The sequence below is a fragment of the Brachyhypopomus gauderio genome, chromosome 7 (assembly GCF_052324685.1).
Source record: "Brachyhypopomus gauderio isolate BG-103 chromosome 7, BGAUD_0.2, whole genome shotgun sequence".
NCBI classification, from domain to species: Eukaryota; Metazoa; Chordata; class Actinopteri; order Gymnotiformes; family Hypopomidae; genus Brachyhypopomus; species Brachyhypopomus gauderio.
Genome location: NC_135217.1, coordinates 30,307,957 through 30,335,296, shown reverse-complemented (window position 1 = coordinate 30,335,296; position 27,340 = coordinate 30,307,957). Strand labels below are relative to the sequence as shown.

Genomic DNA, 27,340 nt, shown 5'->3' with positions numbered 1-27,340 from the left:
ACAAATGTGTGTCTTGATTCCTGAGATCTGGATCCTTTCTGGAATATCAGGACATTAGACACATTTTTTAGGTTCAATGCCAGGACCCAGTTTTGTTCTCCAGAAGGTCCAGTAGTAGCGAGCTCTCTCTCTCTCTGATGTGTAAGTGTGTGCAAAGTGTGTGAATCCTGTTTAATGTTCGTTTTATCCAATGTGATATATAAACCAGTCAGCTCACGATTAGCTTAATTTTACACAAGAAACCTCTTTTCTTAATTTTATCAACGAATGACGGGAACACTCTAAGACAACTGAATCACTTAAATTCAGCCAGTTAAACCAAAACTTGATACATATGGCAGATTTTAACTAAACCCAAGCTGATTCTGAATGATTGGGCTATTGACTTTTTTGTTTTCCCCCGAGTTAGAAATAAATGATCCGTTGTCTCGATCACTCGCGTCATCCAAAATTACTCTAAAAACTGATTACTTGATCTATTAAGGCAACAAAATCTTGACGAACCGCGAAAACGTAAAAAATTAGAATGATCTTTAAATCAGCCAATGAACGAGCCCCGCTACTTGCGTCATCGGAACGTTCCAGAATCCAACCAATCGCGCGCAACGTCCGTTAGCGAAATCACGTACGCTAGTAAATAAACCGAATGGACGGCTTAGCTAAAAAATGACTATTATAGGTTAGCTAGCTAGCTAGCTAGTCAGTCACTTGGAATATTTCGACAAAACAACTGGCTAAATTGTTGTCTGTTTTTATTTTTGTTTAGATACGGGTACGTTTAGTCAGTTTGCAGGCCAAATGTTTTGCCATGAGGATAAATATATATTATTGGAACTATTTGCGAGCAGGAACCGATTAGCACAGTGGTCAGTTTAGCTGACTGGCTGATGTAGCATTAAGCTAGTCGCTTGGTCAGTTCAGTTAGCATACGCGAATATCACAACGAATTATCGGTACGAATTCGTTATTCGCTGTTTGACGCGCCGTGAACGTAAACACAACCAACTAGAGAGCGCTAGCTAGCTACGTTAGCCGTTATTCATTGAGTTAGCCGCCCGTGGACGTTACACAGTAACCAGCTAGCCCACTATAGTCGGGATATGTGACGGGCCGGTAACGGTACCTACGTGACCCGCTAACGGAACCCGTAGTTCGGAACCCGTAGTTCGTATGAATGCGCGGAGTGAGATTGTGCCAAGAGGAAACCGAAGGGCGATGGAAATGTCGGACTTGAGCAGGGACGTTGTGGATCTAGTGTGGGGGAAACAGTGGGCCAGCGGCGGCGTGTCGGCGTCTCTCTTCCGCAGGTGGACTCAAGGTAAACGGGGGCCCCCCCGGGCTCGGTTAACAAACACACTCGGCAGCACCGACCACTAAACTGACGTGAGCTTTTTCTCCGCAGGCTTCGTCTTCAGTGAGACGGAACACGGCGCACTGGAGCAGTTTGAAGGGGGACCATGTGCTGTCATCGCACCTGTGCAGGTACATTTTATGCCTGTCAGTGCAGGTTAGATGTCTTTAATGTGTTTGTCTCTTGTTTGGAAGACGTGTTTTAAGGAATCATAATCATTAAAATTTAAGTATATTAAGCCAAAGGAGCACGGGACGTCTGGACTAAGTAAGACAGGTGTACAGTACACTATTTTGTGTGTAACAGAATTGCATTTAGTCATGTACATCATTTGTAAACCAGATCTCAACACAGAGTCCCCTTGCTCATCATAGTCCCCTCCAGATGGATTCTGGCTCTGCAAATAATAATAACAGCAGCAGAGTAGTTAGTAATGGTGTTAATCGCATTAATATTTTTAGATTGCTCTCTCAAATTTATTGCTGAAATGACATTGTGGTGGCAGTAACCTTGAGTTGTAGTTAGTGTTGCATGGAGTCTTACAAGATGATTTAGTCATGTAAGCCTAGGTAAGATCTGGGGAAATAATCAAGTAATAATTATAGTATTCTTTGCTGGTCTGAAGAATTGTACTAATTTTTAACTTACCCTTACACTAAATGTGAACTTTCTTGCCAACCATTTACATTTTTATATTTACGGCATTTAGCAGACGTTCTTATCCAGAACCAACCACACCTCTAAGAATATTACATTTGACAGTACAATGGTTTGGAACATTGTGTTCGGTGCCAGTCTGTGCCATAGGTAATTGCATTTCTAAGATGTCTGTCTTAATTATCATATCTCTATGATGGGTGGACACCTGGCAGCCTGTTCCTGGTCACACCTACCTGCTTCAAAATAGAAGGTTCCAGAAAAGGGCATAGATATTACAGAGTCACATTCTCTTCTAAGATTCAACATTTTTTTGTTCGCTTTCAGAACTTGTGAATAAAGATGACACTTTTTACATAGCCAATCATTTTGTCTTTAGACATACAACATTTTTTTGCTAAAATATGAAGATGGGATGTCATATGATGATGGCTGCAGCGAGAATTGTGGTTTCATTATCGCCATCCTCAATCCAAACTTTTCCCACTCCTCAGGCGTTCCTGCTGAAAAACATCTTGTTCAACACAGAGAGCTCAAACTGGAGAGATGTCTCTGGTACGTACTTTAAAAAATGAAAAGATAAAAAATCAGGATAATCAAAGAGCTTCCAAGCATGGATGGATGTATGTTTGGATTTTTGTCATTGCACACTGAAATGCCATTTGACAAATCTCAGAAGATCCTACTGAATAGAGTATTTGCACCTCAACATGTCTGGCTAATACAGGCCAAATCGTACACCGCTGGGACATTCTGCTATCCAGACTTCTCACAGTGACCGTTGCGCTGCTTGGCGTTCTAGTGGTGGTGGGGTGCGTGTGATGACGTGTGTTCTGTCCGTGCTCAGAGGACGAGCAGCGTGCAGTGCTCTGCTCCACCCTGACTGAGATCCTGGAGTCGGCCTGTGGCGGCCGGGGCGCCAGCTTCTGCCTGGCCTCGTGGGCCCGCGGCAAGGGGTCGCCGGATGGCGCCGACATCCAAGACGGGCCCCCGGAGCCGGAGTCCAGCCAGCCTGCAGACGCCCACCAGCACCAGCAGCCCAGTGAGGGTTTGAGCTCACCATCACGGCCTACTTCCAGGCCAGAGAGGAGGCTAAACTCACCATCGCCCTGTATCATGTGGCCTAATGCTCTGAAATATGAGTTAAATTTAGTTATCAAAACCATCAAGATTTTTTTTACCTGTAAATTCCTAATGCAAATTTTAGACCACTGCTAGTTGTGTAAAATTCCTGTAGTTGTAATATTAAACGGTAAGATTGCAGATTAGGATACGGTTGTGAACATGCCTAACACTCGTTTAATTGAGCACTAGGAAGTGCGTGTAAATCTGGAGGGTCTGGATTCTGAAATACACTCTGCAGGGTTTCTAGACAGTACGTAGTTCTGGGAATGATCAGTTAGAAGTCTACATCCTGATGTGCTGACTTTGTCGTCTAATGAAATTTGGCGTAATGCATCTTGTGTGTGTGTGTGTGTGTGTGTGTGTGTGTGTGTGTGTAGCTGCTTTGGCTGCAGAGGAGCTTGGCTTTGAGAGATTTCACAGCATGGTACAGTAAGTGTCACTAATAACTACGAACATGCAGCAAAAAGCTACACCCCCAAGAATGGCTACAAACGCCAAACGTGTTAACGCCCCTTATCTCACACCAAGGAGGGGAACCTTTCACGTCAAAAGCGTGTCTCTTCTGGTCGCACATTTCAATCGGAGCACTCCAGTTTATAAACATGCTTTATTTGTCCCCGTTGTCTTGCCTGTTCTGCACCTTCTATGGGTTAACGATCGCACTTCAGATTCCAACCAAGGTTGCGTTTATGTGTAGATGAAGACTCCCCACATACAAAACCACAGATGAACACACGATCTGTGCATTGGACATGCTGGACTGTCTTAACCAAACACACCTCGTGCTGCGTTTAGCTCGTCACCGCTGACCCCCTAAATCTGAAGGTTGTTTGAATGTGCCTGAAACTGTAACCTCCGTGTGTGTCTGTTCAGTAAAAAGACGCTGAAAAATGTTGCTGAGCTAAAGGAAGCCATGCTCTCGCTGTACGACACGTGGAGAAATAAGTTTGGCGTCCTGCTGTTCCTGTACTCCGTCATACTTACGAAGGTGAGACGTCCGTAATGTCCGGTGATCCGGACGTCTGTTACGGAGTATGTGCGGAGCCAGCATGGTTTGACTCTATGTTGTCTTCTCAGGGGATTGAGAACATAAAGAACGAGATCGAAGACTCCTCAGAGCCTCTCATCGACCCCATCTACGGTCACGGCAGGTACGACACGCCTCACTGTGAATGGAAAATGATACCGCTAAAATGTCTGCAGCTAAAAGGTTCGTAAAGTATGTTCATTTAATAATGTCAATTAAGAACAGCACTAGTTAAGATTGCTGAAGTAATCGTGGTTAGAAATAATTGTGTAATAAGTGGAGTTTGCATAGTGTGTGTAAAAGTTTGTCCACTAGAGGTCAGCGTTAACACCTAGTGGATGCACAATCTCTTTAACTGAGCTGCTCTGCGTGTGCTCGCGTGCCTTGTGTCCTCACACCCGTCCCCACACGATGGGCATGGACACAGTTTTGTTTTCATCGTGCTCTTTCTCTCCCAACCCTGAAGTCAAAGTCTGATCAACCTGCTGGTGACGGGACATGCAGTGTCCAACGTCTGGGACGGCGACAGGGAATGTTCTGGAATGAGTGAGTGCCTTTCACCTCTGCTTTTAGAGGTCACGTGACTAAGTATGTTTCCTGCTGGAGCTTTGTTAGTCTTCAACTTGTTGTGAGCGTTTATTTTTAAGATTTATCACTAGGGGGAGATTTATGTGATCATTTTAATCTGCATGGCAAACTAGTGCTTGTTCATGAATATTTATCTGTCATTGCTGATAATATACTTCAGTATTAAGGTGTCTTAGTTATACAGGATCATGTAGTGGAGTGAAATGTTTTTTTGTATGTTTTTTTTAAAGATGTAAATTGGTAGAACATTGACAAAATGACAATTGTATCATGTCAATCAGTTTACTCAATCTATCCATAGAGGATTTAAGTCTCTCTCTCTCTCTCTCTCTCTCTGTCTCTGTCTCTGCAGAGCTTCATGGGATTCATGAGCAGGCTTCTGTTGGCTTCCTGACATTAATGGAGTCCCTGCGATATTGCACGGTACAGAACACGCACACAGCCGTGCAGCCATTTTGGTGGTTGTGAGCAATCACACACACACACACCTGTATGATGATGTGAGGGAGAAGAATACAAAAGACATAAGATGTGAAAAAGCACTTAATGACGTTGCATTGGCTTCATGCTAAAATACACCACTAGATGGCGATCAAATCACATTCTACTAAAAGGGTTTATTTGCTTTTAATGATTCTCTGCTTAAATTGCTGTGGATTTTGCATAAAACTGCATCCACTGAACTGAACTGAATCTCCAAAACCCCAGAGTGCCGGGGTCTGTGTTGTAGGACCACTGCCCTCCTGCTGTTTTGATACGGGCTGTGTGAATGCGTCACCAGCCGGGGCTGTGAGCTTGGTCGAGGTGGTCATTGCTTTCTTACACGCACACACTCTCAAGCACACAAATATGCAAGCACAAGTTTTTGGTCCAAACCAGGATTTTACAATGTGAACAGCAAAACAAAATTACACTAAATTCCTTCACAGAAGTGAAGTCACAGGAGCCAAAATAATGGAAATACCAGATGAAAAGAGTCACGTTATGAAGCGGCTGGATCACAATCACACAGTCCATAACACTGGTCCTCATGCCACTGCTTCTACTACAAAAGAACTTCTCCAACCACCATCATTTCCTTGTTTTCTAAAGTGGCCTGAGATGTTTAGAAGAACACTTGTGAATGAGGTCTATGAGTAGACTTAATCACAGTTGGAGGGGGAAACCATGAATTCCCATGGCAACATGATTTACCGAACACTGCCTCTAGAAGAAGAGGAAGTCACTTCTGCTCCTTGGCAGACACTTATACACGCACTGAATAACGACACAATAAAAGTCCCCTCTTTCCTGTCATTAGCAGTGCTGCCTGTCGGAGGCCCCTGACAAGCTTAGCCAGTGTTTCAGATAGAGTCGCTGTGTTCAAAATGACATGCTACATGCTACTCACATACTCATTGTAGCCAAACATACTGAGACCAAGACACCCAGATGAGAGTACTCTGGGCAGAATTTCCAATCTCAAGGTCCAGTTCTCTTAATAATGTGCTGAATCCCACAACACAATGTGGCCATTTCCTGTGTTCCTTCCAACAACTACATATTACAAGTGTGTGTGTGTGTGTGAGGGAGAGAGAGACATGTCCTGTCTCCTCCACTTGCTCTGCTGCTGGTGCCGGTGCGTGTCTCTGTGTGTGTCCAGGCCAGAGACACTGTGTCCCTCACTACACTTGTCCGCTGCAGGGTAGGGCGTCCCCCGCTGCAGCCTTCTGCTTTATCATCTGTTGACCTCTGTCCCTCCTACTCCAAACAGGAGAGAGCTAGGAGGCTGCCACACACACACACACACACACACACACACACACACACACACACACACACACACACACACAGGGGTTTGGCCTGCCCTCCCCTCCCCGGAGTGTGTTTTCCTAACTTGAGGAGAGCGCGGGGAAGTTGAAAGCAGAGCGGTAATTAAAGAGCCGCCGTGTTTGGAGTGGCACCTATTTGAGCCCAGCGACGAGACATGGGCGACCCGCTCCGCTCGGAACACGGACCTCCGGAATGTCTCGCCTCATATTTAGCAGCATCTGAGCTTCCGTCAGAATATTCATACGGGGGAGGGGGGGGATGTGTTTTGGGAGGGCAGGGGGATCTAGGGGTGGTTATGCCTACCTGTCAAGTGATTGAGCGGCTCCGGGATGTCGGAATTCCCAGTTGGATTCCAGCCGGCAGGACGTTGGGCCCAGTTCAGAGAGATCGTCGTAAACGGAATTATTCAACAGAATGTGTCTCGTATATCAACTCCTGAACTGCCGAGTCCTCAAAAACAAACAGAAAATACAACCCTTGGAGTTACATTATGATTTGATGCTGGGAGCTATTCTGGAATGTGTGTGTGTGTGTGTGTGTGTGTGTGTGTGTGTGTGTGTGTGTGTGTGTGTGTGTGTGTGTGTGTGTGTGTGTGTGTGTGTGTGTGTGTGTGTGTGTGTGTGTGTGTGTGTGTGTGTGTGTGTGTGTGTGTGTGTGTGTGTGTGTGTGTGTGTGTGTGAGTGAGTGATGACCATGGTTAAGTTGTATAGCACTATTAATACAGTTCTACCTGGAGTGTTTGTTCTCAGGTAGATGTAATCCGCTGGGATACTCTGGGATTTGTGAGCTGCTCCTCTTTCTCCCATTAATCCTCTTAATCCCGTTTCATCAGACATCACATGCTGTCCCAGAACTTCAGAACTATTTTTTTTTTTTGAGCCTTCTCCAGACTCCCATGTGGCCAGAAATAGACACAGGCCTACAAAGAGCAATACAAAATGAGGTTATGTTTCATATTAGAACACATCATCATACAGGTGTGTGTGTGTGTGTGTGTGTGTGTGTGTGTGTCTGTGTGTGTGTGTGTAAGAGGACATGTTGATGTCGCTAAGCTCAGTATTGAAGCTAACAGTAGTGTCTGTGTAGCAGTGATCCATAAAACCCCGCCCCCACAGAGTGCACTCTCACAGACCCCGCCCCCACAGAGCGCACTCCTACATACCCCAGCCCACACAACACTCCCATAGACACTCCATGGTCATGTCATTGGTATGGAGATTGGCCCCTGTCCCCTCTCTCTCTCTCTCTCTCTCTCTCTCTCTCTCTCTCTCTCTCTCTCTCTCTCTCTCTCTCTCTCTCTCTCTCTCTCTCTCTCTCTCTCTCTCTCTCTCTCTCTCTCTCTCTCTCTCTCTCCCCCTCCCCCTCCCCCTCCCCTATGTTTCTGCTCACTCTTTTCTCCCTCTCTCTTTGCAGGTTGGATCGTTTCTCAAATCTCCAAGATTCCCTATATGGATTCTTGGCAGTGAGACTCATCTCTCTGTGTTCTTCACCAAGGTGAGACAGGATGAACTTCCAGCACACACCCCACAGCAGACACTTCGTCTCATCACACTCTCACACACCCCACAGCAGACACTCCGTCTCATCACACATCACACTCTCACACACCCCACAGCAGACACTGCGTCTCATCACACTCTCACACACCCCACAGCAGACACTCCGTCTCATCACACTCTCACACACCCCACAGCAGACACTCCGTCTCATCACACTCTCACACACCCCACAGCAGACACTCCGTCTCATCACACTCACACACCCCACAGCAGACACTCCGTCTCATCACACTCTCACACACCCCACAGCAGACACTCCGTCTCATCACACTCTCACACACCCCACAGCAGACACTGCGTCTCATCACACTCTCACACACCCCACAGCAGACACTCCGTCTCATCACACTCTCACACACCCCACAGCAGACACTCCGTCTCATCACACTCTCACACACCCCACAGCAGACACTCCGTCTCATCACACTCACACACCCCACAGCAGACACTGCGTCTCATCACACTCTCACACACCCCACAGCAGACACTCCGTCTCATCACACTCTCACACACCCCACAGCAGACACTCCGTCTCATCACACTCTCACACACCCCACAGCAGACACTCCGTCTCATCACACTCTCACACACCCCACAGCAGACACTCCGTCTCATCACACTCTCACACACCCCACAGCAGACACTCCGTCTCATCACACTCTCACACACCCCACAGCAGACACTCCGTCTCATCACACTCTCACACACCCCACAGCAGACACTCCGTCTCATCACACTCTCACACACCCCACAGCAGACACTCCGTCTCATCACACTCTCACACACCCCACAGCAGACACTCCGTCTCATCACACTCACACACCCCACAGCAGACACTCCGTCTCATCACACTCTCTCACACCCCACAGCAGACACTCCGTCTCATCACACTCTCACACACCCCACAGCAGACACTCCGTCTCATCACACTCTCACACACCCCACAGCAGACACTCCGTCTCATCACACTCTCTCACACCCCACAGCAGACACTCCGTCTCATCACACTCTCTCACACCCCACAGCAGACACTCCGTCTCATCACACTCTCTCACACCCCACAGCAGACACTCCGTCTCATCACACTCTCTCACACCCCACAGCAGACACTCCGTCTCATCACACTCTCACACACCCCACAGCAGACACTCCGTCTCATCACACTCTCACACACCCCACAGCAGACACTCCGTCTCATCACACTCTCACACACCCCACAGCAGACACTCCGTCTCATCACACTCTCACACACCCCACAGCAGACACTCCGTCTCATCACACTCTCACACACCCCACAGCAGACACTTCGTCTCATCACACTCTCACACACCCCACAGCAGACACTCCGTCTCATCACACTCTCACACACCCCACAGCAGACACTCCGTCTCATCACACTCTCACACACCCCACAGCAGACACTCCGTCTCATCACACTCTCACACACCCCACAGCAGACACTTCGTCTCATCACACTCTCACACACCCCACAGCAGACACTCCGTCTCATCACACTCACACACCCCATATTGGCTCACATCGGCAGTGGGACTGAACAGCACTTCAGGTGTTGCTGTTCATTTTCTCTCTCTCTGTCTCTCTCTGTCTCTCTCTGTCTCTCTCTGTCTCTCTCTCTCTGGAAGACAACAGCTCTCTTACTTCATTACTGTGATGCCTTGAAGCCCCAGGAATGTGTTTAGTAATAGATGTAGTATTCTAGACTAGCTGTTTTTGTATGAGGGGGAGGTGAGGGCAGACTGGGGGAGCTGTTGGACTTATAAGGCCTGTTGTACTGTGTGTTCTGGCTTCAGTACGCCGTGGGGTCGGGCGGGCGCGCACACACACACGTGTGCAGAATGGATTTCTACATATGTGTAATGAGGCAGGCGAGAGTGTGTGACTTGGTTTATGTGGCGGAAATGGGGGCAGGTGCTGTAATGTGGCCTGTGTCTGCACCTCCTCCACCCCTCTTCTCCTGGTCCCCCTCCATGTCCCCTCTGTCTCTCTTCTCCTGGTCCCCCTCCATGTCCCCTCTGTCTCTCTTCTCCTGGTCCCCCTCCATGTCCCCTCTGTCTCTCTTCTCCTGGTCCCCCTCCATGTCCCCTCTGTCTCTCTTCTCCTGGTCCCCCTCCATGTCCCCTCTGTCTCTCTTCTCCTGGTCCCCCTCCATGTCCCCTCTGTCTCTCTTCTCCTGGTCCCCCTCCCTGTCCCCTCTGTCTCTCTTCTCCTGGTCCCCCTCCATGTCCCCTCTGTCTCTCTTCTCCTGGTCCCCCTCCATGTCCCCTCTGTCTCTCTTCTCCTGGTCCCCCTCCATGTCCCCTCTGTCTCTCTTCTCCTGGTCCCCTCTCCCATTTGCTTGGAACTACCAGCTTGTTCAGGGCGAGGCCTCGATCCTGAGATTGCTTGTGTGTGTGTGTGTGTGTGTGTGTGTGTGTGTGTGTGTGTGTGTGTGGTGCCCTTTGTTAAATGACAAAATGGTTTTGCCATAAAGGTTTCCACTTGGAAGGAACAAATTGACAGTAAGCATTAATCACTGTCTAGCGGGCCATTACTGTCAGTACATCTCCATCCGGTTGTGTGTGTGTGTGTGCGCGTACACTCCGATCCTCTCCCTAGAGTTACACTCTGCTCCTGAGTGAGGAGAGGTTCTCTGATTTATGTGGCGTGCACCATTGTTGGTTTTTTCCTGCTCCCTCGTCGTTCTCTCTGTTACGTTCCTGTTGGGGGCGGAGCTTTTCCACGCAGCCTATCAGACGACTTCTGAGGCACGGCTCTTCACTTCGTGCGTTCTGATGATGTTCAGCCAGTCAAACCTGATGTACAGACTTGAATACCCCACAAACTTTGTCTTCCTAAAACTCGTGTGTGTGTGTGTGTGTGTGCGCACACACACACACACACGTGCGTGCACACAGATACACAGGCTGGCGTGTGTGTGTGTAGCTTGAGCCGCTCTGGGACCGTGGTGTTAGGCTGATCAGATTTCCCTGAGAGCTTGAAGGTCCCTTGGCCATCTGGGCCACCAGCCACCCCCCCAGGCGCATCCCAGGACGGGCCCTCGCAGGCACGGAAACGCTTCCCCCATTTCACCCTTCACTGCGGCCGCTAGGCCTGACCCCCCGACCCCCTGGGGACCACGTTGCTGGTTGGGTTGGGCCCCTCAAAGCCTGACGCGTGTGAATATTTCAGAGATTCTCCTCCCCCCCTTCTCCTGTTTGCTCCTGAGCGCGGGACAAAATGGAACAAGTTTGATCAGGACTGAATTAAAACCAGGGGGTCCGACCACCCGCCCCAGAGCTCAGACGGAGTGAAGCGAAAGCATTCGTGAGGCAGGGTGTTGGGCCTGCGGGTGGGGTTCGGTCCTCACCGCTCATCCATGGACCCCTGGCCAGCGTTGGGCCCGCGGGTCCATCTGACGGCGGGGGAGGGGCGTTTCCCGGCGTGCCACTAGGCATGGCGCCCTGGGTGAGAGTGTGTTGGCCAGTGAGCTGTTGTTAATGGCGTGTTTTGTGTCTCCCGGTGGAGGGCCCCTCCTGTGTCTGGTGCTCTGCCTCTCAGTGCCTCCGCTTTTAGCCTGTAATAGGGTTTGTGTTCCACTCTTATCTGATTTACTCACACGGAGCACCTGACAATGGACAAATGACCTCTCACACACATCCCAAGAGGGACACACACACACACACACACACTGACATTAGACACTAAAGGAATGATCTGGCCCGAAAAAAGATGGAGCAGATCCAAATGGCCTAACCCCCCCCACCACACACACACACACACACACACACACACACACACACACACACACCCTGAGGGCAGTGTGTAATGGAATAGTTCTTTTTAACGCAATGGCATAGTAAATATAACCATGTATAATGCAGCGAAACTTGATCCGTGTGTCTTGACCCAGAGGCCTCCTGTTTATCACCAACCTCCAGACTCCAGACCCCCCCCCCCCCCCCCCCCCCCACACACACACACACACAAATGCATGCAGCTACACACACACAGAGTTGCAGAGCGGTGCTGCTCTGTGAGTCTCAGCTCCACTGTGTCTGCTCCTCTCCCTGCTGGGGCTTTATGATATCTGGTCTTCTGAAGCTTGATGATGATTCCATCTCTCCTCTCCTTCCTGCTGTGTCTCTCTCTCTCTCTCTCTCTCTCTCTCTCTCTCTCTCTCTCCAGATGCGTTTACCATCTCTCCTCTCATCTCTCATGCTACCTGTCCTTCCTATCGTTCCTCATCACTGCTGTGTCCTGCGGACACATGTACACACTCACACGGGGGTGTGTGTGTGTGTCAGGGAGCACCTCTTCCGCTGTTCGGTCCCCTGCTCCGAGCTAAGGATGTTGGAAGGGAAGCCGTACAATAACTGAAGGGTGTGTGTGGTAAGGGTGTGTGTGGTGTACCCTGCACCATCTCTCCTCTGATTTCTCTGTCTATGAGACGCATCAGTCAACACCTGCTGGGATAGAGAGCACACGTCCCCAGGGCAGGACATACAGGACACGCAGAGTTCTCGCCCTCCCACGGCGTCCCGCCCCGCCCGCCCACAGACGGCGGGTCTCCAGCAGACATCATGCCACCTGACGTCCCATTGATCATCACTTCGTCTGTCTCTGATCCGTTGTGCACGCACACACCCGTACACGGGCAGTACAAAGTACAGTCCCAGAGTAACAACCGATTGATATTGATCCCCCCCTTTCTTTACTCCATTTTGCACTCCACACACACACACACACACACACACACACACACACACACACACACACACACACACACACGTACACCCAAGGGTCTTGTAACACCCAACATCCCCTCTTAAGGGCCAACAATAGTCCCCCTCTGCTGCCTTGCGCCAGCTCACATCCCCGCTCCGGGACCACGGGCGAACAAAGCAGGCCACAGAAGCTGCCGGAGAGCCCCCGCGGACCCAGAGAGCGCCACGGGAGAGGGAGAGAGAGAGAGAGATAGTGTCTCGACAGGCGAGACGAACGTGAGACGGAGCGGAGCTTTCTAATGCTAAGCGGCCCCGCCTCACCGCGTTGCCTCTTTTGTCCCGGGTTCTAAAGCGGCCGCTCGCTAATGGCGTTTGGGTTTCCCGCTAGCGGGTCAGCAGCTGAGAGTTGGGCTTCGGGTTACGGTGGCCGCGGTTACAGCGACGACCCCGCTGCTTTGATGCGGAGACGAAGAGGCGGCCGGTGAGACCAGCCTTACCTTTAGAGACTGTGTTCATGTGGAGGTGGAACTGTCTCAGGTCCATAATGGCAGTCTCGTGTGTGTGTGTGTGTGTTGATGAGGACACACCAGACCACGTTTATGCGCTGTACATGGCTTACACACACACGAGCACTGGATCGTGTCAAGCCTCTCTGGAACTTGTGTGGACGACAGGCCTGTAGGAAAGGCCGATTTCATGGGACGCACCTGCCATATTTTACATCTAATGTTGTCACATGCACCATTTCATCTACCCTTTTAAGGCTAAACTCCAACACATTGCTGCTTTCTGTCTAGAGTTAAACCTCCTCACAGCTCAGCTGGTGTACCTCAGCTCGGTTCTTCTGTATTACACACACACACACACACACACACATCACCAAAGAGACTAAGAGGTTTGCTTTGAATGCTTGTGTTATGAAATATAAGCTAGTGTAGGCTCTGCTTTGCATTGGTCGATGTCTGAAGTCTGCTGTCTTTTACTACTGAGGCCTTCTGGGGTCTGTAGAAGGACGCCTGACCTCTGGGTGTGTGTGTCCATCAGGGTCTGCCTCTCTGAACACTTCAATGATTTACTCTCTCTCGCCCTATATTTATTCATATCTCTGTACCTACATGCCCGATACAGGGTGATGGATAAGTACGTTTCTCTCTCTCACATACCTAAAACACATCCCAGTTGTCTGTTATCCTCTCTCCCTCTCTCTCTGTCCCATCCTTAATCATTTTCTGTCCTCTGTCTGGTTTTTTCAGTCTTGTAAACAGTGGGTTCCATGTCTGATGTCTGCTGGAGACGACAGGATTAGTTCCTTTATGAGGTGTGTGTGTGTGTGTGTGTGTGTGTGTGTGTGTGTGTGTGTGTGTATGCCTGCGTTTGCACATGTCTCAGTAAAATAATGGAATCCAGACTCTTGGTCCTAAAACTTTGACTCCCTTTATGATAAGTGGTGACACATACAGCTTTCTGAGCACAGGCAGCCCGTTTCTTAAACACACTCCCATCCTGTTAAGGCTCCGCCCCTGACAACATCCCTAAGGCTCCGCCCCTGGTGACACACCATCCCAGCTCTGGTGCTCAACACAACAACAAAAACAACAACAAAAAACATCAATGGTTATTTGCCTGTTTATGATTTATAATCTCAGTCAGTGGCTGGTCATTAATCTCTTTATTGCGTCCTCAGCTTTCACAAGGAACTCTATTGTATGTGCACTGATTTGAGTCCGTCTAGGTGTTTGTGTGTGTGTGTGTGTGTGCGTGTGCGGGCGAGTGCGATTGATTATCTTTACCATGATAAATTAACATGGTTGTCCTGTACAAACCGGAGTCCTCCTGCCTATAGTTAATTCTTTGTTGTAGTAGAGGATAAGGGTGTGACGAGACACGATATTGGGTTCACGAGAATGAGACGAGATTTTAAGAACACTAAAATTACAAATGATATGACTGGTCAACAGACTTTTATTTAACTGAGTTACACATGCATTTTGAAATGTTTTATTATAACTCTTAACATGCATTATGTAAGCATGAACTTTTAATAAACTTCTTCCTCTACAAATTGAAATTAAAATAAGATTACATAAAAGTTAAAATAAATAAGATTAAATATTCTCCTTTTTTCAAGCGCAAACAATATTACAGTGAGTCCCCGCTTAATGACTGAAAAGTCGTAAAGGAGTTTTCATCGTTAAGCGCGACCCTAGATTTAGATTTAGATTTATACAGTATAGAAAAAACTAACAATGTTCTTGTGCGTACAGCGTGAGGAAGATCGATCTCGTTGCCAATATCGGCTTATCGTACTGTACACAACACTCCACTGTGCTGCCACTGTTCCACCGCACACTGCGCGAAATAAAATAAAAAGTCGGTCGTAACTCTGGTCCGTCGTTAAGCGGGGACTCGCTGTATTATGTGCAAAAAAACAGAACAAAAAGTTCTTATCTGTCAATACAGAGTGCAAACAGAGCCTGACCAAGTATGTCACTGAATTTGCTGCAACTACACTGCCATGTTCATTTTTAAGAATATTAACATGTCCACATATTAGAATATTAACATCCCCACACTGCTCCCGATATCCTTTACTGTCTCAACTTGCCAAAGCGCCGTTCTGTCCCTGCTACCTCTGTTCAAGTGAGATATGTTGATTTGAGTATTGAGCTGTGGTGCTTTATCATTTCCTCCGGGTAGCAAAAATGCTGCCAAACCTTTCCGACGTCATTCTGGCTGCTTGCTGGATCACAAATCTCGCGAGACAGATTTTTACGTCTTGCAAGATCTTGTGACACCCCAGTAGAGGATAATATGTAGTTTGAGGCTCCTCGGTCAGTTCTGCAGGTCTGTCTGTGTCTGGACGCTCTTGCAGGTCTTTCTCCGCCTGGACGCTCTTGCAGGTCTTTCTCCGCCTGGACGCTCTTGCAGGTCTTTCTCCGCCTGGACACTCTTGCAGGTCTGTCTCCGCCTGGACGCTCTTGCAGGTCTGTCTCCGCCTGGACGCTCTTGCAGGTCTGTCTCCGCCTGGACGCTCTTGCAGGTCTGTCTCCGCCTGGACGCTCTTGCAGGTCTGTCTCCGCCTGGACGCTCTTGCAGGTCTGTCTCTGTCTGGACGCTCTTGCAGGTCTGTCTCCGCCTGGACGCTCTTGCAGGTCTGCAGGGTTAATGAGAGGTCTGGTTGTGGTGACGGGTAGAAAACTCCGGCTTTTAACCTTCACTGTTCAAACTCACTGTTGAGATCAGCTCCGTTTTGAACCCTTCCACCAATATGCCGGATCTGAGCATAAGTCTAAACCGATAGAGCGAAAGATTTCAATCGGAGGAGAACACCAAAGGACGTGAAGGCGATAGCTTTGGCCGTAACACGGCCTTTGGAACGTGAGCGTGGCCGTGCGTGCGAGGGCTGAATTACTGGGCGTCCCCAGCTGACGGCGAGCGCTGCTGGAGTACGTCCTCACACGCCGTGGGACAGCACCTCCATTTTGTTCAACATCCACAGCAGATTTGACTAAACTGAATGAATAAACGTGTCCTGATTTAGCACCCCACAAAGATCCAGAGGAAGCTTCACCATTCGCGCAGGCTGTCAGAGATGACCTGAATGAGTGTAGCTCAGTGTGTGTGTGTGTGTGTGGGGGGTTCATGTAATACTTATGCAAAACCAGCCTCTTTCTCACACACAACTGAAACAGTACATGCTCACATACCTAAAACACATCCAAGTTGTCTGTTATATTCTCTCTCTCTCTCTCACTCACTCTCTCTCTCTCACACACACACACACACACACACACACACACACACACACACATTCTTTCCCTCCCTCATCCTTCTACTTTGTGGGTTCACTCATGAAGTACTTGATTATATGAACGTTTAAAACTAACAAATCCTTTCAGAAGAACGAGAGTTCATTTTCACAGCTGGCCTCAACAAGACATTCATTTATTTCATCTGAAGTGCCAGCTCCTCTGTGGGGGGCGGGGCCGGGGGGCGGGGGCGGGGCCGGGGTGGCCGTATTCTTTCGGGGAACATCTTCCAGCTGCTCCCCTCTCTCCTCTTTTCATTTATTTTCATTTGTTTTCTCATTTATTTTCATTGCCTCCCTCTCTCTCTCTCTCCCCCCCTCTCCTCAGTTCCCCTCGTCTCCCCCCTCCTCCTCCTAAATTTGGAGTGTATTTGTGCATTAGTTTATTTTCTTTATGAAACATTAGCAGCTGTTTGCGACGGTCTTGTGAGCGTACACACACACACACACATTTATTGTCACTCTCCTGCACACGTGCGTGCGCTCACGCCGCTGTCCGCCCGCCCCCTCGTCGTTCACGGCTTCGGGATGCGACCGTGGTATAAAAACGATGGCGTAACTAGACAAACTGCAGCCGACCAATGGGATGGGACGCTTGCTCTCGCCGGAAGAGTTGACCCTGATTGGTCGTTAGTGGTGAGCGTAGCTTAATATTCAATATTTAGAATGATCTGTTTTTTCCTTTGCTACTGCTCTATGAGTGACCTCCTGTACTGGCAACCATGGGAATGCGGTAACCCCTTAATCTTGTGGCTCTCCCACTAATTATTAATTGTTGGGGGGTGGGGTGGGGTCAGTCTTGTTTCCTGTGCATTACATGTAGCATTAGTAGACCAGCACAGAGTGACACAGTTGAGTTTGTGGTTAAGACTGGCTGGTCTGTCCGGCGTGAGGATGAGGAGGAGACGGTGTCAGTCTTCCTCCCGAGGCCTCTACTCCAGATGGAGTTGGTTTGGAAACAGCTACTGTTGTATACAGTTCAGAGCAAAACCCCATCACACTCCACCAATATCTTTACTGTCTTACATCAGTTTGTGACCTGCAGTAAATCCAGACCCGTATTTCCAAACAAACACTGACCGTCGTCCTCAGGCCAGACGATGGCACCGTGATCCATCCTCATTGTAACGTATACTTGGCATGAGTGTCTTGTGTGCAGTAATCAGTTGGAGAGTGTTTGGGGTTTGAGGAGTTCATTGCTTTGAGACTCGATTGCAGATGTGACAACAGTCTGGTCAAATTCAGTTCATCTTCAGCTAAGCTGCTGAATACCAGCACGCACGCACACACACACGCGCACACACACACACACATGCACTGTGCTCGTATCAACTCCTTATGTATCAACTCCATGTTCACAAAAACTGATAATACTGATAAACATTGGCTCCTTGTCCCAGGTGTATTGCAGTACAGGGTCCACATGTCACCTTGTCACTGTCTGCGCTGTGTGTGTGTGTGTGTGTGTGTGGCAGTGGATCGCCACAGTAGCTCCATTTTTACCTCCCAGCGCTGCTGTGACCACAAAATTCGATCTCTCGTGTGTCGTGACGGAGATGTTTCGTGGGTCCTTTGACTACCGTTCATAAGCTGTTATTTTTGCGTGTGCCTGTGCGTAAATGCGTCGTAACTCACTCGTCCCCTACGGAGGGAACCTTGGCGTGTTTCCTAAGAAGATGCCGTTAATCAGCACGATGAGGGAGTGAGCTAAACATTCCCTCACCAGCTGACAATGGCTAACGTGTAACGAGTTTTACAGCTTCGTGTTGAACAACCTCCGTCTGTCTCTGTTTGTAGGAGATGTCTCTGGTGGCCCCCGAGTCGCCGGCAGAGCAGGCCAGGAGAGTCTTCCAGACCTTTGACCCGGAAGGTAAGGGTTCCAAAGGAAACCACCCACTGTTGATTTGTGTTTGAGAGGAAGAACAATGGACTGGATTTCAAATAAGAGTCAAGAAACCCAGGGGGGCCACGGAGAGGGAGGGATGGAGGGATGGATGAAGATGTGTAACAGCCTGAGGTCAGCAGCACACAGGACGGAGAATCTTGGACGTTCGTTCGCTCTGGGTGTTGAATATAGAGTAGAGCCAGCACTGTGTGTGTGTGTGTGTGTGTGTGTGTGTGTGTGTGTGTGTGTGTGTGTGTGTGTGTGGTTATTTTGGTATTAAGGGTTAAAAACTCTTGCTCTCCTAAAAGATGATGTTTTACTTGGCCACTCTTTTGCTACAACCACACACACACACATATGAACGGAGCTGCTCGTCCCGTTGGACAGGACGCTCCAACGAAGGCTCGCACCTCCATCATGACCCACCATCACTCATCCGGCCTTAATGAGCCCTTATTCAGTCCATAGCTGACGGTTCATCTGTTCAGCACTTGCACCCACCCAAGCGGGCAGGAAAGCTCTTTGGCCGTACCGACGTCCCGCATTGTCCCGCCTGTGTCCTGCAGGTATCTGGTTTGGGGACCTTGGAAAGGCGAAGTTATGTGTCTTCTAGTTTTTCCAGTGAGTGAGTGAGCGAGTGCACGCGCACGCATGTGAGTCAAGAACATGAAGTTATTTCATGGTTCTCATCAGTGTCTCCGCAACTCGTCAAAGACAGAATGTTCCTCTATGAACTCAAGTATTATTCCAAACAGTAAACAACATTCTTGTGTGTGTGTGTGTGTGTGTGTGTGTGCGCGCGCCTGCTAAAGTTTCATTCTCCAACCCGTTAACATGAAGGAAAAGTGGATTTATTTCCCTGAATGACACAAGCACACAAACAGCAGGACATGCACAGCAGAAATGGAAGTTCACACACACACACACGTGTCCATCAGAGTAAGCAGGCTCTTTAACAGGCTGGTAGGTCAGGCGTTTGTTGGCTATAGTAATACCTAGATTGCAAAAAGGACATCTAGCCAACCCCCCCCAACTCACTGCTCACTGTCATGTTGGGTAAAGGCTGTGGAGGGTAGACCATGGTAAACACTCAGGTGCCCCGCGGAGTGGGGCACCTGAGACGGGCAGACGGGCGTGCTCTGTTGTGACTGAGAGGCCAGTGGAAACGCTTCAGGGCGCCGTGGTGATCGGCTGGGATGGGATACAAACAAACACACACACACACACACACACACGCACGTGTGTATCCCTCACAGACATACTCGCCACAAAATCACAGGCTGTCCAAAGGAGTGTGTGTGTGTGTGTGTGTGTGTGTGTGTGTGTGTGTGTGTGTATATATATATATATGTTTTACTCGCACATTTCAGGCAGATGAAAATGATCTTGGACACTAAATATGTAAAGCTCGCCTTGGTGATATTGTTGCACTCACTAAATCACTCACTCACACACACACACACACACACACACACACACACACACACACACACACACACAAACTCAGGCTGTGCCTCTGCTCACATACCTAAAAGCAGAAACACATCCAAGCTGTTCTCTTTGTTCTCTCTCTCTCTCACACACACACACACACACACACACACACACACACACACACACACACACACACACACACACACTGTCTGTCCCTCTGGGCAACATAGTGCTCTGTACACACAGATGCAGACGTGGAGTTGAGGATTATGTTTGAGATGCAAATCAACAATGACACGAGGCTGTTGAAAATGCAGTTAATTTCGTTGTGTGTGTGTGTGTGTGTGTGTGTGTGAATGAGTGATTTCATGGCTTTGCAATCACACAGCGGGTTGTATAGCAGGTCTGCGTTCTCCCCTAGCCGTGGGGCTAACCTTCAGCCATCCTCTTCCTCTCTTCTAGATAATGGCTTCATTCCAGATACACTGCTGGAGGACGTTATGAAGGCCTTAGATCTCGTCTCTGAGCCCGAGTAGTAAGTTTGTGTTTGTTTTGGGGTGTGTGTGTGTGTGTGTGTGTGTGTGTGTGTGTGTGTGTGTGTGTGTGTGGAATTGCCTCTCTCCCTTCACAAGGGATTTAATTTTAATTTAGTAATTTTAATGTTATTGAAGAGCTAGACAGTAAAAACAATATCCAGCGTCCTAATCTGTCCCGTGAGCTTTTCCAAGACGTGGCCCGGTCAGACACGGGCTCTACTTTCACTGTCAGGAACATGAAAACGAGTGATATGTCAACCCCCGAACCCACGAGAGTGTCTGACCGATTACTGAGGTTAACACCGTCTACAACCGCACACTCTAGGCCTAATCAGAGTGGTGTTTATCAGTGTGATATTGTACCCATGGCTGATGTGTGTGTGTGTGTGTGTGTGTGTGTGTGTGTGTGTGAGAATAGTACAGCCTTATTGCCTTAAAAAGGAAAGCTCCGCTCTTTTCCACACCCAGAGGGCTTATTTTGAAGTAATAATGGTCAGATTCCAGGCATTACTCATGCTTAAATTTAGACTCTGGCAAGCAGATCCCGAACATCGTAACTCCTCATCACAGTTCACTATATCAACACGTCTGTGTGTGTGTGCGCGTGTATGCGTGAGCATACACGCACCTAAGGAGAGCACGTCAGTATAAACACAGACATTGTCCAGCCTAAACATGCATAGAGTAGAAATACATGCCTCTCTTTGATAAGTAGAAAGGTGTGCATGTAACCGTCTGGTCCTCTCTTTCTCTCACACACACACACACACACACACACACAGGCATTCAGTCGCTTTCTCTTGCTCTGCCCAAACAGTGTGAATCTGATGAAGAGTAAACTGGATCCAGAGGGTCTGGGGATTGTTCTGCTGGGTCCGTTCCTGCTCGAGTTCTTCCCTGATCAGGTACCACACCGCATACCTGCACGCACCAATGCAGGCGTCACCTGCAGGTCTCTCTGTCTGCCTGGCTTAGTTTTGACTTCACAACGTGTTCACCAAGCAGCTGAATGTGGTTACGGTGGTGACAGCAGCATGATGCTGAGTAAACAGGGAGGTCATAAACCTGCCCAGCGATCACCACCACCAGCCCCCCCCCCCCACCTAGCCCCGCCTCCCTTTAATGGGCGGGGAAAGTACAGCAAGGCGGGTCTGGGAGGTAGAGCCGACCTTGTGTTACCGCTCTTTCCAACGTGTGTTAAATAGATTAGGGCTTTGGGGGGTTACATTGAGGGGAAAAAAAAACCTCAATTTAGCATCAAATCAATCCTTAACTGTGTTTCAGGCTTACACACACACACACACACACACACACACACACACACACACACACAGCTGGTCTGGGTGTAGCGGGCCAGACAGAGGTGTCTGTTCCGCTGCTGCCAGACACATGTGTTCTGCGCGGGCAGTGTTGGGTTCCATGATCGTCCAACAGCATGCCGGTTCAAAGCGCCCAGTTACATCCATGCTGTTAGGTCCACGGCGAGCGCTTTGAACCTTTGCCCGGGCGACGGAGCTGGGTTTTCTCCCGCGCTGAACAGAGACGGAGAAGCAGATGTGGGCGTCCTGGACCCGGACTGCTGCAGTCTGACCCTGGTCGTCTTTCACATGGAGGAGAAACGGTGTCTTTAGCTGCACAGTAGTCACCAACCTAAATAATCATCAAATGCAGGATTACACACACAGCCGAAGATGTTAATATAGTGCGAGCGTTGTAGTGTGTGTGTCAAACGCTGCTTCCAGACCAGTACAGACCAGTACAGTACCCTACAGACCAGTGAACGGAAATGAGAGAGTCTTTGTTACAAAGTTTTAACTTTATTTGTAATCTTAAGTAGTACAAGTTTTTTCTAATCTCTGGAACAACACATTTTAAGACTGCCTCCTTTTTCAATTTGCATATTTAGCATGAAATAGGTTCATCCGTCCGCCATAATTAAAGCGCCCATGCACACACTCACGTGCCGTCTTACCATTGCAGGACACTGGGATCCCAGACTCATTTCCTGTGTATCATTATAACGGCCTGAAGCAGTCCAACCACAATGAGAAGGTAACACACACACATACACACACACACACACTCCTATGCCGTACACTGCACACACACACACACACACACACACACACACACACATGCTGCTGTCCACTGGCTACACACCAGTGATTGGTACCAGCCGCATACCCCGTGGGCGGGAACTAGACAGCCAGCCGGTTGTCCAGCCTCATCCCCGACATGTTGACCACGATTATGGAGCTGACCTGCGTCCGCCTCAAACCCCTCCGTTCAGTCCTTGCAGCCGTCCGCAGGCACGAGACATCAATCTGTAATCAAAGATCTCAGTGGCGCTGGGCTCAGACCAGCAGGGGCTACCGGCTTAAATGCAAGGTGGAAACTTAACCTCACAATAAGGCAAAATAAAAGTCCCCTTTAAACGCCATCTCATACTGGACCAGCTTCAAAAACAAGGAAAGGGCTTTGATCATATTACAGCTAAAGTGGGCGAAGTAATTTCTTTCATTTTCAGAATTATGTAGAATCGATTACACTGCATCAGATGCAAAAGGATGGAGACGTGGATAGATTAGTTGTTTAATAACTCTGCCTCTCTGCACCAGTGGTCCAGAATGGTGTATTTATTCCAGCCTTTAATTAAGACTGGATGTCCTTTTAAAAGTCTGGAAATCAATCACAAAACCTCTAAAATTACTCTAAAATGATGCACACCTGTTATACATATTTCTAATTTATATCGAATTTGTGGTAGTGAGTGTTTTTAAACCTGTGATGTGCGTGTGTGTGTGTGCGTCTCGTGCAGGCTGTGATCCTCGTCTGGCCGGGGTTTTACTGTCCCCGGTAGCTAAGTGCTCCCCCTCCTTGCCCGGTGCAGTTAGCTTAGTTTCCTATTTTCCACACACATCCCTGTAAAGACTTTAATGGCATTAACACATGGCAATCTGAGTGGGAGAGATGCGCACATGCGCAAACCCCCACTGCCGTGTGTGTGTGTGGTGTGTGTGTGTGTGTGTGTGTTCGTTCATCCGTCTATCAGGTAATCTTTGTCCCAAATAACCTTTGTATTGAGAGATTGACAGTCCTACATTTCTAATAGTCCAGCATTCAAGCACACAAACTCGGTGACCATTAAGCCGAGCTTTCTGCCCTGCCAGCTTTTTACCGTGTCCAGAACCTCCCTGAAAGACTAGAACAGTGTAACTGCCTTTCAGGACAGGATGTGGCCTTTCTGCAAAGCCTTTTAAACACACCAAAGATGGAGGACCTGTTTCCCCTTCTACCAACTGTTCTCCCCAAAGGCTGCAAATGGCACGATCCGGACACGTCCATCGTGAGCGTCGGCCCATGTTTTAACTCAACCGTCGCCTTGGAAATCCAGACCTCGCGCTGCACGAGAAGTAGTCGTCAAAACCAGGTCGGCGGCGTTTCCACTAAACCAAACGAAACTGCTGCCGTACGTTGGGCGGTTTATGAGCGATCATCTCGGTCTCCTCTCAGTGGCCGTGGTTGGTGTTCCGTTTGATCCCACAGCGGGAGAACATACTTCCCAGAATTCCCACAGCAGTCGCTTTGGTGCACTAAATTCTAGAGTGTGCCAAGGAAAACCGTTCACTCACTCGGGACTGTTTTTACGAACGACTTGCAGACCTTTCGTCACGCGGCAGACGGTGGAAGAGTTCCGTCGTCGCTCCCGGCTTGGCGGGCTGTGAACAACTTGTTCAGCACTTGCCAAACGTAACGGGCTCGCTGGCCGGCGTGTACGAAGCTGACCCTCGTTAACGTGTGGCAGCCCAGCGCTCATCGTTGTTTTGCCTCCTGACCAATCGGCATGTCTTGTAAAACGGACCCTTCGCCAAACACACAGCCGGGCCAAACATGACTGCACGACAGCTGTCTACACACCACGCCGAAACTCCCGCTAGGCGTGAAATCTGCTCGGCTCTCGGAAATGTTTCGCTCGCTCTTAGCGAGAGTAAAGACTGCTTGATTCGTTTGAACTAGATCCAGTACTGACCACCATGAGATCAACACGCACACCGGGACAGCTATGTTCACGCAGATCGACAGAGCCGGTACTTCCTGACCGATACCTTCCCGGCCGCGTGTTTGACCCTTGACCAGCGGTCTCTGCATCCTACACAGTTGAAGCAGTGATGGTCCTTCTTCGTCCGTTTGGACAGGGGGTCAGAATTCTAACTGCTCCCAACATACGGTGGAACGCTCCTGAAAATGGCATCGCACAGCTGCCGGTTCTGGTTGGAGCTTACCGAGGACTCGAGGCGGCCTCAACTCTGAGGCAGCGGGAGCATCAGCTCGCCCCATGTCCTCACAGCCTTTGAAGTATATAGCATCACCCTCTATGAAGGGGCAGTTGCCCTCCACCTACCCCTCACCCTGGGGGGAGTTTCCCCCTTTGCTGCGGACCGGCTCCTACTTTGCTGAATCCGTTTAGCAGGTGTGGGCGGCCTCAGGCCCGGGAGGCCCAGTCAGGACGGTTTTTCACGGACAGTTAATCGGAATGCAAAGAGCGGATGAAGATGCACGGGGTGGAGGCAAGAGCAAAGAGCAGGGGGCTCCACGCTCACGGAGAGCTGCAGGTCAGGGAGGGGATAACCAGGAACCGCCCAGGAACACTGGATGAATCCCTCAAGTGTGTGATTGGCCTCCTCGTCATAGGGGGAGGGAGATGGTTGTCCTACTAGCCTCTGATCCAGCCAAATGGCTGTGATGGATGAGTGGCATCGTAAAACGAGGTACACAACTAATTTCCACCGCTAGAGGGAGTTCTGTGGACTTGCGGTCAGACTCGGGCTGACTGCAATGGTCACTGGAAAGGTTGACCGACTGGAAAGGGTCCGTTTCTTCTCAGTATGTTGGCAATTTCGCTGTTTAATGGAATCTGTTTGCTGATAGTAAATAGGTCATCATTATTTTGAGCAGACTTTGTGCCTTTCGTGAAACTTTGGATTGGTGTGCGTGCGTGAGCATGTGTGTAACGTTATGAATGGCTCACACGTGTCGATCCCCACCACTGGTCAGCCTTCACCTTGAAACTCGGACAAAACACGCATACACACACACACACACACTCCATGACACATTGTACAGGACAGGTTACATATACATATGGTTCTTGTGATGTTGCATGTAGGGCATTTCACGTGTATATGTACACTCGTATGTTTTTAATATAGTCCGCATAAATGTAAACATGCACACACTCATTCATAATGGATTTCAGCTCCGAAATGCCAGATAATCACCCTCCGGTAGTACTGCTGGTCACCATGGTACAGTAGACGGGGCAGATCCCACACTGGTTCTAAGGCCCCCATATGGAAGCCATCGAGAGCCTCAGGTCTTACGATGTCATCACCAGAAGCCATTTCCTCTAATGAGAGTCACTGTTCTTCAGCAGTGGCCTTGCAGTAACCGTAGCATGCCTTCTCGTCGTGGCTTAACGTTCTCCGTCTCTCCTCCCCTCTCTCGTAGGTGAGTTACGTTGAGGGCACCGCCCTCGTCCTCGGCTTCGAGGACCCCATGGTACGCACGGATGACACGCCCATCAAGCGCTGCCTCCAGACCAAGTGGCCGTACGTGGAGCTGCTGTGGACCACAGAGAGGTCCCCCTCGCTCAACTAGTCGCTCGCATTCCAGCCCCGCCCCCTTGACACGCTGCCCCGCCCTCTGCCCCGCCCCACACCTGGCTGCACGACTCTGCTTGCTTCAGGAACACCCCGCCCTCCCAGCCCCCCCCCCCCCCCCCCCCCTCCTCCTCACAGCTGTTTTAGGAGCCCTGCTCAGTGCCTGAACCGAACTAAAGACCCGACAGGGACAATACAACTGGACTGGCTTACGTGTTCTTATCGTTCTTTTTAAATACTTTGTTTGGCCTGTACAAAAAGGGGATTTTGTTTAATGTTAAAAAGCCGAAATGAAAAGGTTATTTTGGGTGAGGAGTTGTGTCGCTTCAGATTTTCACAGCAACACCAAACTTTTGCTCTTTTCACAGGTATTAATGATTTTCTACCTTTTGTTTGTTTACTTAGCTAGTAAAAAAATAAAAAATAAAAAAGGGGGTTGCCAAGGATACTGAGCTGACCCCCGCGGTGGGACTGTGGTCATTTGTGGGGGTGAGGTTGTACACCCATTGGTGGTGACTGTGAAGGCCACACTGTGACCCGTCTGGTGCTGCGGCCCCTGTGTAAGGCCCCCGGGGAGGGGGTTAACGTTCCGTAGTGCTTACCTAACCATGCGAAGAGTCCAGTTCATCTCAGACAGGCTTACAAAGGAATGCACTACAAATCCAATACTGCACACAGAAGACGAGAAGAGTGGTATGGGGAGAGACCCAGAGGGGGGGAAACTGGTGGAATTTCAGCTTGGATGGGACCAAATCCCCCCCACCAGTTGTTTTTCTGTTTTTGTGTTTTTTTTTGTTTGTTTGTTTTTTTTTTTTTTTTTTGTGACAGTAGTAACCTGTTTATTTATTTGTTTATTTGTTCTCTGCCTGAAGCAAAGGGAAGAATAAACACTTGCACACGTTATTTATTCCAACCCTGATGGCTCACCAAAATAAACACTTTTTTGTCTTCATGCACAGACCGTCTTTGTTATGATTTTTTTTTTTTTTGCTTCTTACTAATTTGGAGCTGCTGTTGCTCCAGCGTGTGTAGACAGCAGCCATCTAATCCACGTGGACGTTTTATATGAGTATTAAAGCTACACGCCCACGTGATATACTGAGACCTGCGTGACCTTTACGGGTGATGCGCTGATGAATGTTTGGCTCATAAATATGACCCCTAAATGATGAGT

The 27,340-nt window shown here is 49.0% G+C and overlaps 1 protein-coding gene across 6 annotated transcripts; it reads left to right on the top strand.

Annotated features, from left to right (window-relative positions):
• Positions 1-604: 604 nt before the first annotated feature.
• On the top strand, positions 605-26,273 carry mindy3 (MINDY lysine 48 deubiquitinase 3). Of its 6 annotated transcripts, XM_077013131.1 has the most exons (15): positions 607-1,318; positions 1,403-1,482; positions 2,503-2,563; positions 2,856-3,050; positions 3,511-3,562; positions 4,007-4,121; positions 4,211-4,284; positions 4,627-4,706; positions 5,101-5,171; positions 7,974-8,054; positions 18,449-18,521; positions 20,433-20,505; positions 21,324-21,411; positions 22,487-22,558; positions 26,015-26,273. In XM_077013131.1, the coding sequence occupies exons 1-15, from the start codon at positions 1,171-1,173 to the stop codon at positions 26,162-26,164; spliced, it is 1,413 nt and encodes a 470-aa protein (XP_076869246.1). In that variant the 5' UTR covers positions 607-1,170; the 3' UTR covers positions 26,165-26,273. The 6 variants fall into 6 exon arrangements, 4 of the variants coding, with proteins under 4 accessions (XP_076869245.1, XP_076869248.1, XP_076869247.1 ...); XR_013132470.1 differs by lacking the exons at positions 18,449-18,521; positions 20,433-20,505; positions 21,324-21,411; positions 22,487-22,558; positions 26,015-26,273 and adding exons at positions 12,305-12,499; positions 14,097-14,161; positions 15,716-16,804 and having other exon boundaries at positions 605-1,318; XM_077013130.1 differs by lacking the exons at positions 22,487-22,558; positions 26,015-26,273 and having other exon boundaries at positions 605-1,318; positions 21,324-22,480.
• Positions 26,274-27,340: the final 1,067 nt, after the last annotated feature.